General features: G+C 43.5%; 1 protein-coding gene across 1 annotated transcript in view; it reads right to left on the bottom strand.

Annotated features, from left to right (window-relative positions):
- The window catches only part of unc79 (UNC-79 domain-containing protein), an 82,811-nt gene extending 73,805 nt beyond the window's left edge, over window positions 1–9,006 (bottom strand). Inside the window, exons 1-8 of the mRNA XM_089556579.1 lie at window positions 8,717–9,006; window positions 7,774–7,819; window positions 5,841–5,961; window positions 4,694–4,854; window positions 3,385–3,555; window positions 2,914–3,003; window positions 1,633–1,688; window positions 196–325 (exon numbers count right to left, since the gene is read on the bottom strand). Of these exons, the coding sequence (XP_089412705.1) occupies window positions 196–325; window positions 1,633–1,688; window positions 2,914–3,003; window positions 3,385–3,555; window positions 4,694–4,854; window positions 5,841–5,961; window positions 7,774–7,795 (751 nt within the window). The 5' untranslated portion in view covers window positions 7,796–7,819; window positions 8,717–9,006. The remainder of the gene's footprint in view (window positions 1–195; window positions 326–1,632; window positions 1,689–2,913; window positions 3,004–3,384; window positions 3,556–4,693; window positions 4,855–5,840; window positions 5,962–7,773; window positions 7,820–8,716) is intronic.
- Between the last annotated feature and the right edge of the window lie 6,336 nt (window positions 9,007–15,342).

Raw genomic sequence — 15,342 nt, 5'->3', positions numbered from 1 at the left:
TATGATATGTCCAAGCAAAGATGACTGGGAAGGCTTGGATGACATGCCTACGTTCATGCATGCAAAACGGTCACGGTCAGCAAATGCAGCTATCAGACACAGCCTGAAGCGAAAGCTAGCCAATGCACACTACACTCATGCATGTTTTGACAAGGTTTATAAAGCTGGCTCCAAGCAGAGGCATGGCAGCCCAACCTGAGTGCCTGATTGAGAACCCCTTCTTGTCCCTGAGCATGGGGTTAAGCGTGGGCCAGTAGTGGAAGAGCATCTCCACCGCTGGGTGCCGTGCCTTGGCCGTGCCATGGGCGATCACGCACAGCAGGTCCTGCAGCAAAGAACAGACGGTTGCCTCTCACTGCTCTCCCCAGTGGGCACTGAAATTCGTTTCCACAAGACGTCCATAGGAGTTTAAGTGCCTGTTGGGTCTGCCCACAACACTGGGTTAGTGCAGGGCTTGAGGTTCTTGCTGGCTACTGGCAGGACTAGCCCTGTGCTATATTCCCAGCAACTGCTCCTAAGTAGTGACACTCCTGATAAACATAAACTAAGAGCTGTCACCATTCGTGGTGCAGTTCTGTGTCCTACAGGTGCTCTACCACTGTTCATACGGGCACTGTTTGTGGTTATATTTAGTGTCGTGAAGATATCTGAGAAGACGCTGGGAAGCCTACCTCCAGAATATTCAGCTCCTCCACATGGGAGTACATCGCAAAGAGAAATATTTGTTGTTGCTGACTTTTGCAAACACTCCAGTAGCACATTTTTTAACTTCGAGGAAACACTAAAGCATATTTCAACTAGGACTGCATGTGAGTAAACTGCACAGGACACTATTAGACCCTCTTGCTGCAACCTACGGCTTCTGTCAGTATTAAAATGCAGCAGTAAAGAAGATCCTTGGTCATGTAACAAAGTAATCAGCAAAAGCAACCTGTAACAAAGAAAAACTCAAAACTAATTTACTGTGAGCAAGGGTACATGTGACAAACATGCAAATGATAGAAAGAACTGTCAATAAGAAAAAAAAAAAGTCCCTGAAATTGTGATGTGTAACGCTTTGGGTAAAGATATAGGCTCAAAATGCGCAAAATCTGTTTAAAAAATTTGAAAAAGACCCTCTCGACAAAATACCATAAAGACCCGATTAATTAAAGCTTCAGCACCTTCACAGCAATGAGCAAAGAAACTAACATATTTAGAGAGCTTGAAGCTTTTTAATGTCCCAACTAGTTCTGTTAGAGATGTCAAATTGTGTTAGTTCACAAGAGAGCACTGAAGCTGTTATGAACTCCCTACTGCAAGTCTCATACTTCATGACATTGACACAAACAAAAAAAAGCAATCTGCTTTTACCCATGGTGAAAGTTTTGCTCCACAGACAACTAGACAGATTTTGTTTCCATTCATGGTACCTGTGACAGATGCTATTTATGACCAGCATTCATGGCCGGAATAAAGATACCACCATGCTCTTTCATGAAAGAAGTCCCTAAAAAGTTCTTCCTTTTTTTTATACCAGCAGTGGTCTCTGAACACCCCTCAGAGCTTCAGCAACTTTAAAAATTTGTAATGAGAAAGATACAAACACCACGTTCACTACGCACACAGACATTGAAAACAGTTTAAACTTGCCTTGACAATGTCTCGTTTCAGACTCATCAGACACTCCAACAGCTGGGTCTGGTATGCTGCCGAAAGGCAGACGAGAAAAATGAGAAAAAAATCAGCAATGCAGCTGAATGAAGCAAGATGCAAGTAATAATAACACAAATTTACTGCCCATCACAAAAACATTTCATTCACTCACATTCAAGAATACTTCATTCATCATTCACTCATTTGTGCTAACTTGGTCTCTAGCCTCGAAAGCAGCTATACAATTCAACATGACTGAAACAGCATACTTCCAAATAAATTCCGTGCATGAATATCAGATGAGTTTGAAGTAGAAATGTAGACTTCTTAGGAAGGTCTTCCAGCAGTCATGGACTAGGTTTACAGCTCTTGAGGATTTTTTTTTCTGTCACTGGTAACACACGGTTCTTCTTAAGAACCTTGATTCACATAAGGAAGTAGAGGTTGATGGCTGCATTACACAACTAAAACTTGAGCTAGACAAAATTATAAGCTCGGAGCCAATCAATGCTTTGATAAGTAGCACTATTTCTGGCATGTCTTTAGCGAAGACAACTCCAGTTCAGGTTGCTTCTTTACAGGTGCCCTGTGCTCATATAAAAGTAATAATTATGCTTTATTCTTCACACATATTTTATTTTCTTGTTTGTAGCACTCTTGCCTCTACAATTATCGATTTTACAAGTGCTGTTATCACTTTACAAGCTCGCAAGTTCATTCAAATTACAAAAAATAGTCGACTGTCTGTATACAGAACTTGAAAGGGACTGAAACTTTCTTAAAAATATGAGGGATTTATATGCCTTTTTAATACAATTGATATTGAGAGGACAAAAGCTGAATAAGCAAGAAATACAAATGAATGAGTTTGAACTAATGAGAGTCCACTGGAGCTCTTAGGGATGACAACTAGCTGCAGCATGAGATAACTGATGCAGTCTACACGCATATATCACAGTAGCCCCCCAAATGCCTCAGTACAGCCTTCAGTTTCTAGAACGTGAAGTTTACTGATGCTCTAGCAGAAAAGGATGAAAATGCTAATCAAGTAGTTGAGCAGTCAGCCATCAATAGCGCCATGCATTCCCCCAGGCACAAAATCAAGGAAGTCTCCATTTTGTGCGTGAAGGCTGCAGGCAAGCAGGACATACCAGGCCCAGACAATCTGGTCTTGTTTGTCCCTAATTTTATGCCTTTACTGCTACAAAAGAGGTAACTATCACTTGTTTTTGCTGTTCTTTTGCCATCAGCCTTTGCAAAATGCAGTAGCACACTCACCCACATTCTCAGTGTACTGGAATACCATCATGATTACCGCTGAGGTGGACATGTTGGCATAGTTAAGGGCATCTGCATCCACAGGATTAGCTGAAAAAGAAAGGAAGAGTCCTCAACAGACAATTCTCGTCCCAGTGAGATAAGAAGGCTCACATTGCTTCAATAATAGCTTGCCTCAAAATTGCCCTCTTACTCAATTTGTTCAGCAGCAGAAAATCAGCTATCACCAAATTAACAGTGGCTGTGTCTAACACAAAGCAGCGGTAACTGGATACTGTAACAATTTTTTGTAACGATTTTTAAGAACTAAAAAAATACTTTTCCCTTTCGCATTAAACTAAATAAATGCTCTAGCAAAGAGCAGCACAAAATTCCATGAAATTCTTTGTAATTCACACAGAAACAAGAAAACCTACTCTTCTGGCCCCAAGCGCAACATCAAAGGTAGTATGCACAGCGAAGGTGACTCACTGATGGTGTAAGGTAAGAGGTGATTGCAGAGCATGTCGACAATGTCCTTGTGCAGCGATGCCGGAAACAAGGCCATGGAAGAGGCCACGATGTAAGGCAGCGTGTCCATATACTCGTGCTCCAGAAATGGAACCAGGCATGCCAGAGTGTTCAGGATTGTATAACCAAGAGCTGAGGTGAAAAGCAGAAAAATAGATAGATTGTGAACCAAGACAAACAGTACTTTGTTGCTAAGCCAAGGAGTAGGCTTCAGTGCCCAGCCAGACATGCATGAATCTAACAATAGGTGGCAAGAATAATGGATGCCTCTTCACTCTGCTTAAATGCCATTTTTGTGTAGACCTAAGACTTATTATACTATAAACTTTTGTGCCCTGCAATCATTCTTCACAGCCTGGAAAGACACAATTTGGTTGTCCACAGTCTTAATTACAAGCATGCACTATTCTCATGCCTAATATCACAGACAAAAATGAAGATGTATAATTATCGGGCCAGCAATTCAAATCACATCCCACTTAACTGACCATTCTCATCTAGCCTGCTATCTAAACAACACACCGCATGTGCTTTGGACTTAACAGGCTATGATTTCTCCTCTTACAGGGTTACGCTACTCAATCTGGGTAGTCAGTAGCACCCCACGATGGCCTACCCACACCCAAAAACAACCCTATGCACTGTGCCCTCTCCTATATACAGGAGGTCATATCTGAATTTGAGATCAGGAGGTCATTTCTGAATTTGGGATGCAAGATGGTGAGCACTGTATCTGTTTTTGAGCTCATCCAGTCATAAGACCCTCACTTTAAGTTTTCAGTCAAGTGTTGCATCAAGTTTTCCACCTTCATGTCTGAACCATTAGTTTCTCAGTGCCCTTCTTTACATGAACTCCTTATGCTGGAATGGCCTTCCTTACTGCATCATTGCAATCACCTGCTCATCAAAGTATTGCCTTGCCACATGCATAGTACAAACACAGTTTGCCAAAAGTACAGTCAGAGATAAAATGATAGTCACCAATCGTACAGTCAGCCAAAAAACCCAAGAGTCCAGCATACGTTTACTACGACCCGCCTCTACCTCATCCGCTTAATGCCATCGCAAGGCATGCCTGCTAATGTGTACCAGTGAGCTGTCTCAGTAAAACCACTTTCAATCACGCTATTTAGCCTGCCAGCCAAAGCTAACAGCAGAGCACACCTCATAATTTCACAGCAAGTCAAACATCACAACCAGCTGCATGTCATTTGCTTGCTGTGCGCATTCTGTGGTGGCTGTCGTTGGGTGCACAGCCAAGTCCACTCACCATGAGCTCCAGACTGAATGACAGGCACAGCATCCACCAATTGCACGATGGCATGGTAGAGTGCCTTGTAGTCTAGGCTCGGAAACAATGTCGTTCGAGCATGGTCCTTTTCGTGACAGCGGATCATGTCAAGCGGAATGCTCGGTACATCCTTGAGGACACTGAAAAACAAGCACTTCTGTATCAGGAGAGGGCACATGTAAACACAGGCTGTGGGGAACACAGGGCTTGCCCGAGCTGTCTTGAGCCCTATGCTAATTTGGAACACCGCCTTTTCTCCTGCCCCGTTGCCATTCAGTCCCCTCATTTCCATACCCTTCCATAGGTTACATCAATACTCGCCATTGCATCCTTAGTACCCATTTCATGGCCGCGTTTTATCTTCGTTTTTTTTTTCTTTTACCTCTTCCACGCTGCTCTCCTTCTGTCTTTATCTCCCAAATTCCCCTCCCTACGCAGATTAGCATGCCAGCGATATTGAAACGCCGGCTAAATTCTCTGTATTTCATTAAAGAGTCTCTCTCTCTCTCTCTCATACCCTTCTCCCTCAGCATGGTGGGCTTGGCTAGCCTCGGACTGGCTGATGGACCAGTTGGTTTTGGTTACCCTGACCAAAGACATCCTTGAGGCTTCATTGACTTAATATTGCGTTAAAATAAAGTTTTCTCTCTCTCTCTTTTGATACCGTAATTTCTTTTTTGCCCCATCGAACGCATCTCACTTTAAACTTGAAGCAAAAAAAAAAAATAGAGAGAGAGACGAGATATGCCAGGGCATGCACTCATAGTTATAATCCACTCTGCTTCAATTCATGTACAGCTTGTATAAATTAGGCACAAATTTACAAGTGAGTGTACTAGAAATTATCAACAGTTCCAAGACTGCTGGACCTAGACTTCCAGGAGTAAATCTGTGCAGAAAACAGGAGCCTATCTATCAGTTTACAAACATACATCTATAGTGAATAAAAGTTTCAGAGCTATGGTGATCCGCACATGATGAAAAGCTATTCTTGCAGTAGAATATAAGTCGAAGAAAGAAGAAAAGCTAATTGTGCCACATATTCTATCATACATAAAGTTCAACAAGCAATAGGTAAAATTTATTTAATACACAAATCATGCGAGGCAACATTCAGCAAACCTACCTGAGCAGTGTCTGGGAAAAATACTTGAGTGTGTTAGCAACATCCACCCCTGACGGCAGAGGGGGGAGCCCATGCAAAATTCGTGTGTGATAGTCGTGCAGATTACGAATCTTGGCGGTGACTGCAAGAATATTCCCACAGTTAAAACACAGCAACCCAAAGTTCAAATAATAAGTTGGGACATAAAAGTGCAAGTGTCCATAGAAGTTTCTGAAACAAGAAAACCATGAAAAAGCTTAATTTCTGGGTAGCCTAAGCATGTAGCAAATTTCCTGTGTGAACTGCATAGTTCACTTTTTAATGTCAGACCGCACCTTTTGAACAGTGAGGAAATTCAATTCTGGCTACCGTGTTCAAAAACTTATATGGGCACCTGTATATTAAATCAATGTTTTGAAGTTACACTTCAAAAAATTGAACACAGTTGGCAGTGAGCAACAGTGCAATAGAAATCTTCACATTAATTTTGACCACATGATACCAAACACACAGCAAAATCTTGGTACTATGGGGGGCATTGTGACATTTCAGCTTCATTGAAGTACACCATCAATGCTGCAACAGAGTATTAAAACAACCCTATTGTCAGCAGTGTTACATTTTCAGTTATAACAGTTCAGCATATTGATCAGTCACTATTATATGCTTAATGACTACCTAGATGAATATACTAAAAGAAAACATTAATTTAGATTCTAATGTACAGAGAATTCCGTTTTTATGTGCGGGAATTTAAAAAATTCCTGTGAGCAAACTACTTGCCTAATTGAGAGCAAACTTCGCTCACGGGGTAGCATATTATGGTCTACGTTATTTGAGATGTAATTAAACGTCGGTACTTGCCTGCATTTCCTGAAATTAAGAAGAAACTGCTGTCAACTGCGAGAAAAGCTGTCGCAGACGAGAGCTATACGCGAGCCGAACAGCTGGTTTGACAGGGCACGCCATCTGCCGGAAGGCGAGGCAAACGCGTCAAACCAGCTGCTCGGCTCGCGTATAGCTCTCGTCTGCGACAGCTTTTCTCGCAGTTGACAGCAGTTTCTTCTTAATTTCAGGAAATGCAGGCAAGTACCGACGTTTAATTACATCTCAAATAACGTAGACCATAATATGCTACCCCGTGAGCGAAGTTTGCTCCCGATTAGGCCAGTAGTTTGCTCACAGGAATTTTTTAAATTCCCGCACATAAAAACGGAATTCTCTGTATAACGAATGTGATATCAGTTCTAAGTGGTCTCAGGTATACAGCGTGAACAACTTCATGTTGACACATCTTATCGAATGCATTCTCTATCATTCCTTTTCCATTGCATATTTCTTACTGTAAGAAGTTAAAAACATGGCAGCGACTATACAGAGACCCAAAAAAAAAAGACTAGAGGTGAACAATGGTGTAGATGTGGCAGAAGCAGCCCTTCTAGATCTTGTAAGTTCATGATGAACCTCATCTCGCAGTACTTTAGTTTAGACAAAGCGTATAATAATGAAGATAAAGGACTGCAAAAAATAATACAAAGTGAAGTACTGTCACTAATTTGAATAATGGTCACTTGCCGAAGCGGCTCTTCCATGTACAACTGTTTCAATATACTTGTGTATGTTAAGTATGTCAGACCCTGAAGAAACGCAGTTGAAGTGAATTTTTTGCTTGGTCATATATACGTACAAACATATTCTGCAGAAAAAAAAAAATGTGTGGAATGGCAGAAAAACAAGTTTTCATGGTGCTCAATATTTTAATTTGATGGCAAAGAAGTCAAAGACAAAGGTTTGCATGGGCGCTATTACAGCAAACGGTTCTCACGAGACTGAGACAAGGTTTTGAGTTCCATATAGCTGTTCTTTAATATATCCACACACGATAAACTGCTAACAAATGCAAGCAATAGTGATGTTCTGAACATAGTTAATTCAAAAATGATGGAATACTCACAAGCAGCTGCTCTCGTTCCCATGATGAGCTACACTAATCTCGACTTCTATCAGCCAAGATGACAGGGAAAAAAGAAATACAACAATAAATTTTTATGCAAATAGAAAATAATGCCACAGGCAAATATGAAACCTCATAACGTTACACCACTTAAGACCAGATGTTTTCGACATTCTGTGTCTTTAATGCAACAGTGAAACGAATATACCAGCGCCAGCATTTTACATAAAACTATGGTAGTAACAAGAGTAAGTTAGTATTTTCCACTACACACCGCTGTCATGCGGGAAAGCCACCCAGCTGATGTTTGGCGCTGTTTATTGATTTAACAAACGTGTCTGCTGCGCTAGTTGGCATTCCGAGCGCTTTCAAAATTTAGGATGCTGTTTACTGATGTTCGAAATCGTCATCAGTTCCTTCAAATCGGAGCTCAAAATTTGTTCAAAATCTCTTCCAGCCCTCCACGTCATTCTTCATCCAAAGGGAGCCTTACGCTCAGCAAGTGCCCCCAGCGCCGATAAATAATTATGCGTACTACATGTTCGGTAATCTGTTAACACATGCGCTTTATTTATTTTAAAAGAACATACGCTTAAAGAACATACGCTTGTCCTTTTAATTCGCTTCCGTTCAAAGCAATCCGCATGGCTTATAAATTGCTGGGAATGGTTTTCAATGACGCGTCAGTGAGTTTTCGCATCCCGGAGCAAGGCATCACGGTGGTTCGCCATGTCCACTAATATACATATGGTGAGCGCAAGGAGATGAAAAAGGCCGTCAAATTTCTCACACGCACTCGACAACACAGAACAAGCGTTTGCGACCAGCGTTTTGGGACGTTTCGCCTTCCAGCGGTCGGTAATCGGCGACCGCTATGCCGGGAGAGCAGGCAGAGCATCGATGCTGGCGCATCGCTCCGGAGCGCAGGTGCGCAGCTGCTCACCGTTTTCGTTTGGAGGCGAGAAAGAACGTATGGTTGGTCGCGCGCGGGGTCCTTCCGTACGTTTCAGCGGATAGGCAGCGACCCCATTGGCGGCATAGCGGCGGCTGAGCCTTCTTGCCTCCCGAGGATCGGAGCTGTCGGATCGTTTCGGGTCCCAGTCGACGCGGATTTCACGCTCGCGCGGGCCTACGGCGCGGCGTTTTTGGAGTCCGCCCAGCAGCCCAGGGCCCAGGGCAGTGGCGCATTGACGGAAGGAGCTTCCGGCCGGCTACCGGCCAACGCTTCCGGCTACGCGCGTCCCGCCATCTAGGTCCCGAGCCTCGCACTGTGTTCTACTTGCCACTGCGTGTACTTGCGAATCGTGACTCCTTCTCTAATCGTGCCTCTAAACGAATCGTGACTCCTTCCTCTTTCGAGTTGGTTGTATTAACTCTATGGTCTTTCGCTTAAAATTCTAGGCACTATACCGGAAACAAGCTCGACGCCGTCTTGGCCGGGCGAGCTCTTCACCCTTTTTTGTTTACAAAGATGTTTACATTCCGCTGCCGCGCCGATTGCGCGCGCGTTTCAAAGCCTACGAAGAAGCGTGCTCCCGCATGGGCACAGGCCCCCGCGCGGGTGGCGCTTGGCTGCTTGCCGGAAATACCCGTGTGAGACAGGCGGCTACTTCCAGTTACTGCTTCGTACTGCGTGTCTCCGTGCCTTCTCCAACTGCTCGGCCCTGGTGACAATTAGTAGCAGCCGGGAAAAATGCTTATCTCAACTCTTGCAAGCGCGGGAAGTGACCTTTTACTTACTGCGGTGGCCCATCTTGACATGCAGTACCCGTCACCACTTTTGGCTACGTCGTTTTCTGATGGTGGAGATTATAAGCCTCCTTGGGACTCTGAAGTTGAAGGCTGCATTCGACGAAACTATTACACTTGCTTGTTTAGCTCAGCGCCAGAAATTTGGCTTCACCGGGTGAGGTGAAGGACAATTAAGCACACGCGAGAAACGTGAGCCCCTCGATCGGCGCGCGAAACCACACGGCGGCCACCAATGCCCGGGAACGGCATTCGTCCGGTATCGAAGATCTCCTTCCTGTTCCTCCTTGGCCCCGGAGGTGGAGGGGGGGGGGGGGGGGGGGGGTCAATGGTGCCGTACAAATGATGAAGGGCTGATGGGTTACGTGTGACCCTGGGACAAGGCGCTTTTGGGTGCCATGTCCCCTTCCCTTCTGACAACGGCAACCTATATATCCTTGAAAGATGGGCTGGTGTCAGTTTTCATTTGATGCAAGCGAGGTGCTGATGCAAGAGTAGGAGATCGCAGCTGATCCAATGCCGAGCTGTTGTGTGCCAGGGTGCACGTCTCAAGGGCCACCTAAAGAGGCTGGCGACTCCTATCACCTGTGAGTATACACTTCTTAACTCAGCTACGCGTTTGGAAATCTATCATGCATGTGTACAGCTGTAATGAATATTTTATAGCTCAGTTTTTGCCATTTTATTGTATAGAAGCATATGTACAGCCCCCGTCAAAATTATACAGCCCAAGGGGTTTGCTTCTAAGCTCCTAGCTTAGCGGGGCTCCCTAGCATATCTAGCAGTCCAAAGCTTGGGAGGGTTGGGGACGCAATGCCATTCCTCTTTCAAGAGGTTACGGTCGCTGAAGATACATAACCATGCATGCAGCAGGCCTCACAAGCAAACCCCTTGTCCTGTATACTTTTGACGGGGGTTGTACATTGCATTCTCCATTCTCAGGTTTCCTGCAAACGCAGCTCATCGAAGGCAATGGGCACAGGCTGTTTGGTTGCTCTATGTTCAGCGAGAGCCTACCAGCACACCTGTGTTTGTTCAAAGCATTTTCTAGAGGAGCATTTTGATCGCACATCACCGGAGTTCGCCTATGGGAGCACGCTCTACCACTTCTTTTGGTAAGACTGAATTTGCTTATTGAAAATGATTTAGATCTGCGATATGATCAGCACCACTGACCATATGTTGCATGCGTCATACATTTGACGCACAATGACGCGATGCAGCGAGCGATCGACAAAACGACTATGAATGTAGTACTTTGCAGCAAGCATATAAGGCTGACACATAGTTGTGCCTTCGCCAAATAGGATATCGATATAGGATATCATATGCTCAGGCCTTCTGACTATCATGCGTATGCGAGTAAATGGCATTTATTACTTATTGTTGCTTTATATGGTATTTGCCCGTTGATAATTTATTAGCTTATTGAGTGCACTCTTTGCGTCTGCTGCAGGGACCATCTTGAACTTTTTTTTTTGGCCTTATCAGAGCACATGGTGGCCACAATGATAACCACACAGCACAGCAATTTCAAGCAGCATTTAAAAGAATACTAGTGCAAAATGAACTGTGATGTTGCCTCTGGGAATTGTCAAGTTTTAGATAATATTACTATCATATCGTGCGGTGCCACTGCCAGAAAGTCGTCAGCCGAGGTATAGAATTGAGCCGGCTTACAGAGAGTGACAAAACTGAACAGCACCGCATAGCTTCAATATATTTTACCTAACATTTTTGAGAGATCACCTTTTCAGTAGACACAGCAGAACTCAAAATCATTGATGGCATATCAGGCCACAAGCATATGCGCTATCCCTATACGTAACAAAGATGCTTCCCCAAGATCGAAAATTACATACCTCGACTACAATAATGCTCAAGATTCTGACATAATCGATCACCTCATTGATGAATTCGCGACATTTGAAGAAATGTATGAGGATCCCTCCGCACATATTGAATCTTTATGGTACATATGTTCAAAGACACCGTATCCTTCTGCATCCATAACTACATACCAACTAAAACAAAAACAACTAGGAAACATGACCCTTGGTTAACACGCGATGTGATTCATGCCAAACGCAAAGTAAAACGGCTGAGAAAATCGTAAGACAGAAAGCCAACCTGGAAACAGTGGTCGCCCTGCCAAGGCCATTAGTGATTTAAAAACAAAGATTATAAGGCAGTAAAAACTATTTATTGAAAACGCTGCCCAATTTTCTAAAAAGCTCTCCCTTAAAATTTTGGAATTTTTGAAAGCCTAATAAAGGATGTAAGAACCCTAATTCTCAAGAACAAGATATAAATTATGCTAATACCATGAATAATTGCTTCAAATCCGTCTCTACTGTTGATGATGGTGTTTTCCCCCCTTCAAGTCCTGTACATAGAACACCTTTGACACCGATAAGTGTAAGCGAAAGAGGTCTGTTAAATCTTTTACTTAACTGAGACGCGAAAAAAGCACCTGGCCCTGGCAAAATACCTAACATATTCCTCTAACGATATGCTGAATGGATCGCTAGGTACTTATACTTACTATTTTTACAAATCATTATCGACTTGCACTCTACCGAAAGAATGAAAAATCGATAAGGTTATCCCTGTTCATAAATCTGGAAACAAGAACGAACCCTCTAACTTCAGACCCATATCGTTAACCTGCATAATATTTAAACTTCAGCACATCATTACTAAGCATATAACCACATTTCTTGAACAAGAACGCATCCTATCCCCATTCCAGCATGGTTTTAGAAGTGGTCTATCAACAGTAACTCAGCTCCTGGAACTAACACATTATCTGTCTTTGAGCACTGACAACCAAAAACAGGTAGATATGATTTTTATCGAGTTTTTGAAAGCATTCAACCACGTTTCAAACACAAAACTAGTCAAGAAATTAGAATGCACACTTGGTAACAGCCCCATTGTTAACTAGATTAAGGACTACCTATCTGGTCGCTTCCAATACGTTGTGATTAACCACCAGCCTTCGTCATTAGAATGTGTAACATCAGGAGTACCTCAGGGCTGCGTCTTAGCTCCAGTTTTATTCCTGATATTTATCAACGGTCTGCCCTCTTATGTCAATGTTAATATTAAACTCTTTACTGAAGACTGTATAATTTACCGCGAAATTAACACACCAGATGACTAAATGGCCCTAAACCTCGCTGGAGAAGCCGTATCTAGGTGGTGTAAAGACTGGCAGAGGGCCCTTAACATTAATAAGTCCGCTCTTCTCACAATAACCAGAAAAAAACATGAGTCGTCTTACACTTACGTTGTTAACAACGCCCTCCTCACTCGAGTTACCAGTGGTAAATACCTCGGTGTAATAATATCCCATGATCTCAGATGGGATTCACATGTCACCTATGTAACATCAGCCGCCATCAAAAGACTCCTGTTCCTCAAAAGACATCTTCAACAAGCTCTTCCTCCAACAAAACTGATTGCATACAACGCTTTTGTACGATCGGTACTCGAATACGCGAACGTTGCATGGTTTCCGCATACTAAATATCTCAAAGGAAAATTGGAAGCTATCCAAAGAAAGGCAGTAAGATTTATGTTTAACAAATACAGGCCTACTGACTCACCCTCCGAACTACTCGAGAAAGCCAGTATTCTTACTCTGGAAAATACAACTAAACTTGCACGACTGAAATTACTTTACCAGTTACTCCACAATCAAAACACAACCTTGCTAAAACTATACCTGATGGCCCCAGAGGCAAGACTACACGTCACAGACGTTCAGAAACATTAAAAGAGCACATATTTCGTACTGACTGCCTAAAATATTTCTTTTTTCCTCTCGCAATAAGAGAATGGAACATCCTTGACCACTCTATTACCAGCAGCACATCACTAGATATCTTCACTCCGTTGGTAGAAAATTATCTTCACTCGTAAACTGACTTCAATTCTGAACCTTCGTTAGCAGCTTCCATTTTACTGCCTCGTTATTTTCTTACCAGTGCTTGTGTGTTTCTAATCTCTCATATATCCCATGTATTGAATATGTTATCTTGTCCTCAACCAACTGTACATTTCGACGATCATATTGCTGTATCCAATGACTTTTATATACTGAACCTTAATTAAGTGCGGCATTGTAGTCGCTTTATACTGCCCTTCAATCCTTTTTCTTGTTTACTCTTTGTGTCACTAATTCATTGACATTGTCGTAGTTTATGCTTTGATGTGCCTTATTCCAAACGCCCTTCCTGTTAAAATCCACAGTGGATTGACAGTATATCTAAATAAATAAAAATAAATAATTTTTCTAAACCCGTAAATATTGACTTTAGATGGCAGATGTGAATAGCAAAGCTGGAGAGCACCTTCAGAAACCCCCATTCTATTTATTTGTGCTAAAGAAAGCCTCAGCTGTATCTTTTTTTCCGAGCTCCAAAGAAAGTCTGCGAAATAAAAAAAAACACGTGACTAGCGCATTCACGCGCCACGATTGTGCCGCTCTCAATCCTGGCTTGAGTGAATGAAATCAGCTGCTGGTATGGCGTGATGACCCCACTGCTCCGGTAGGCCGATATGTCGCAGCAGAGATTCCGCCGAAATATCCAGCGGAAAGCCCGATAGGTCGAATGAATGAATTAATGAACTTTATTTTTGTCGTCATGGGGCCTCACGGTCGGGGCGCAGCAATTAGGAGGGGGTGCCTCCCAGCCGGCTCTCAGCACCGGAGACTGTGGAGAGAGTCTTGTAGTACGCTGTCTCCGCCTGATGGATGATGAGTCTTTGCTGATCCGAGTCGTGGCTTTGGATCAGCTCTTCCCAGGTGGCAAGGTATAGGATGATTTGTGAATTAGCCTCAGGAGAATCCTGACACTCCCAAGTTAGGTGATTTTGTGAAGTCATTCTGTGGCAGCTACTGCAGAGCTCAGGCTCCCCGGTGTCTTCATCGTGTAGTGTAAAGTAGGGAAAGAATCTGTTGACCTGAAGCCTCCTCCAGGCCCTGCACTCCTTTGGAGTGAGAGAGAAGTGAGAGTGTTTTCGTATCCAGTCTTGGTGTTTCAGTTATTTCTTTATACATTATGAGAGGGTCTTTATTCCCACTCAGGGGCACTTCCAGAGCAGCTCGGATGTATAATTCTCGAGCGAGGCTGTGAGCAGCCTCATTCCCTGGAATGCCCTCATGAGCAGGAGCCCATATGAGGGAGACCTCTCTGCTTGATGGGTATCTTCTTAATTTGGCAGCTTGACTGGAGACCACCTTCTTACAGAAGTTGTGAACAGCTGCCTTACTGTCAGACAAGATGATCTCGTCGGCCAATAGGACGGCGAGTACGAGGTTACATTCCCGCGGCGACAAACATGACGGTGCCCATGGAGGAAGAGACGCCCTTCAATGCATGACGCCTCGCATCAGACTGGATTTGTTGTCGTTACTGCCTTCTTTAGCGTGTTCACTGGCCATAAGTGGACCACAGGTCTTTCGCTTCATCGCATCTTGTCCATAAGAAAACGTATGAGTAATAAATTTGCTTTTCTGTTTATTTAGAATGAAGATTCTGCCCCTTTAGGCTTAATAGGGGCGTCAGCTTGTTGACAAGAATGGTTCCCCACCTAACATCATGGCGCCTGTTTTAAAAGTGAGTATGTTAGAAATAGTGTAACATCCGGCAAAGTAGCTGCGTTTAGCGTACGTAAGCGTGCATACCGTTAGGGTATGTAGACAGCATCTATTAACCTCTTGCCATATCTGTGTGCGCCGTGAGCAGACAACGAGCGATGAAGTGGTGGCCGGGAGGTGTGAACGAGGCAGCATTTTGGCGGCAGCGGATT

Source organism: Amblyomma mixtum, chromosome 8, assembly GCF_055824585.1.
Source record: "Amblyomma mixtum isolate Tamu chromosome 8, ASM5582458v1, whole genome shotgun sequence".
Classification (NCBI taxonomy): domain Eukaryota; kingdom Metazoa; phylum Arthropoda; class Arachnida; order Ixodida; family Ixodidae; genus Amblyomma; species Amblyomma mixtum.
The sequence above is the reverse complement of the archived record's forward strand: the minus strand, read 5'-3'. Positions and strand labels throughout refer to the sequence as shown.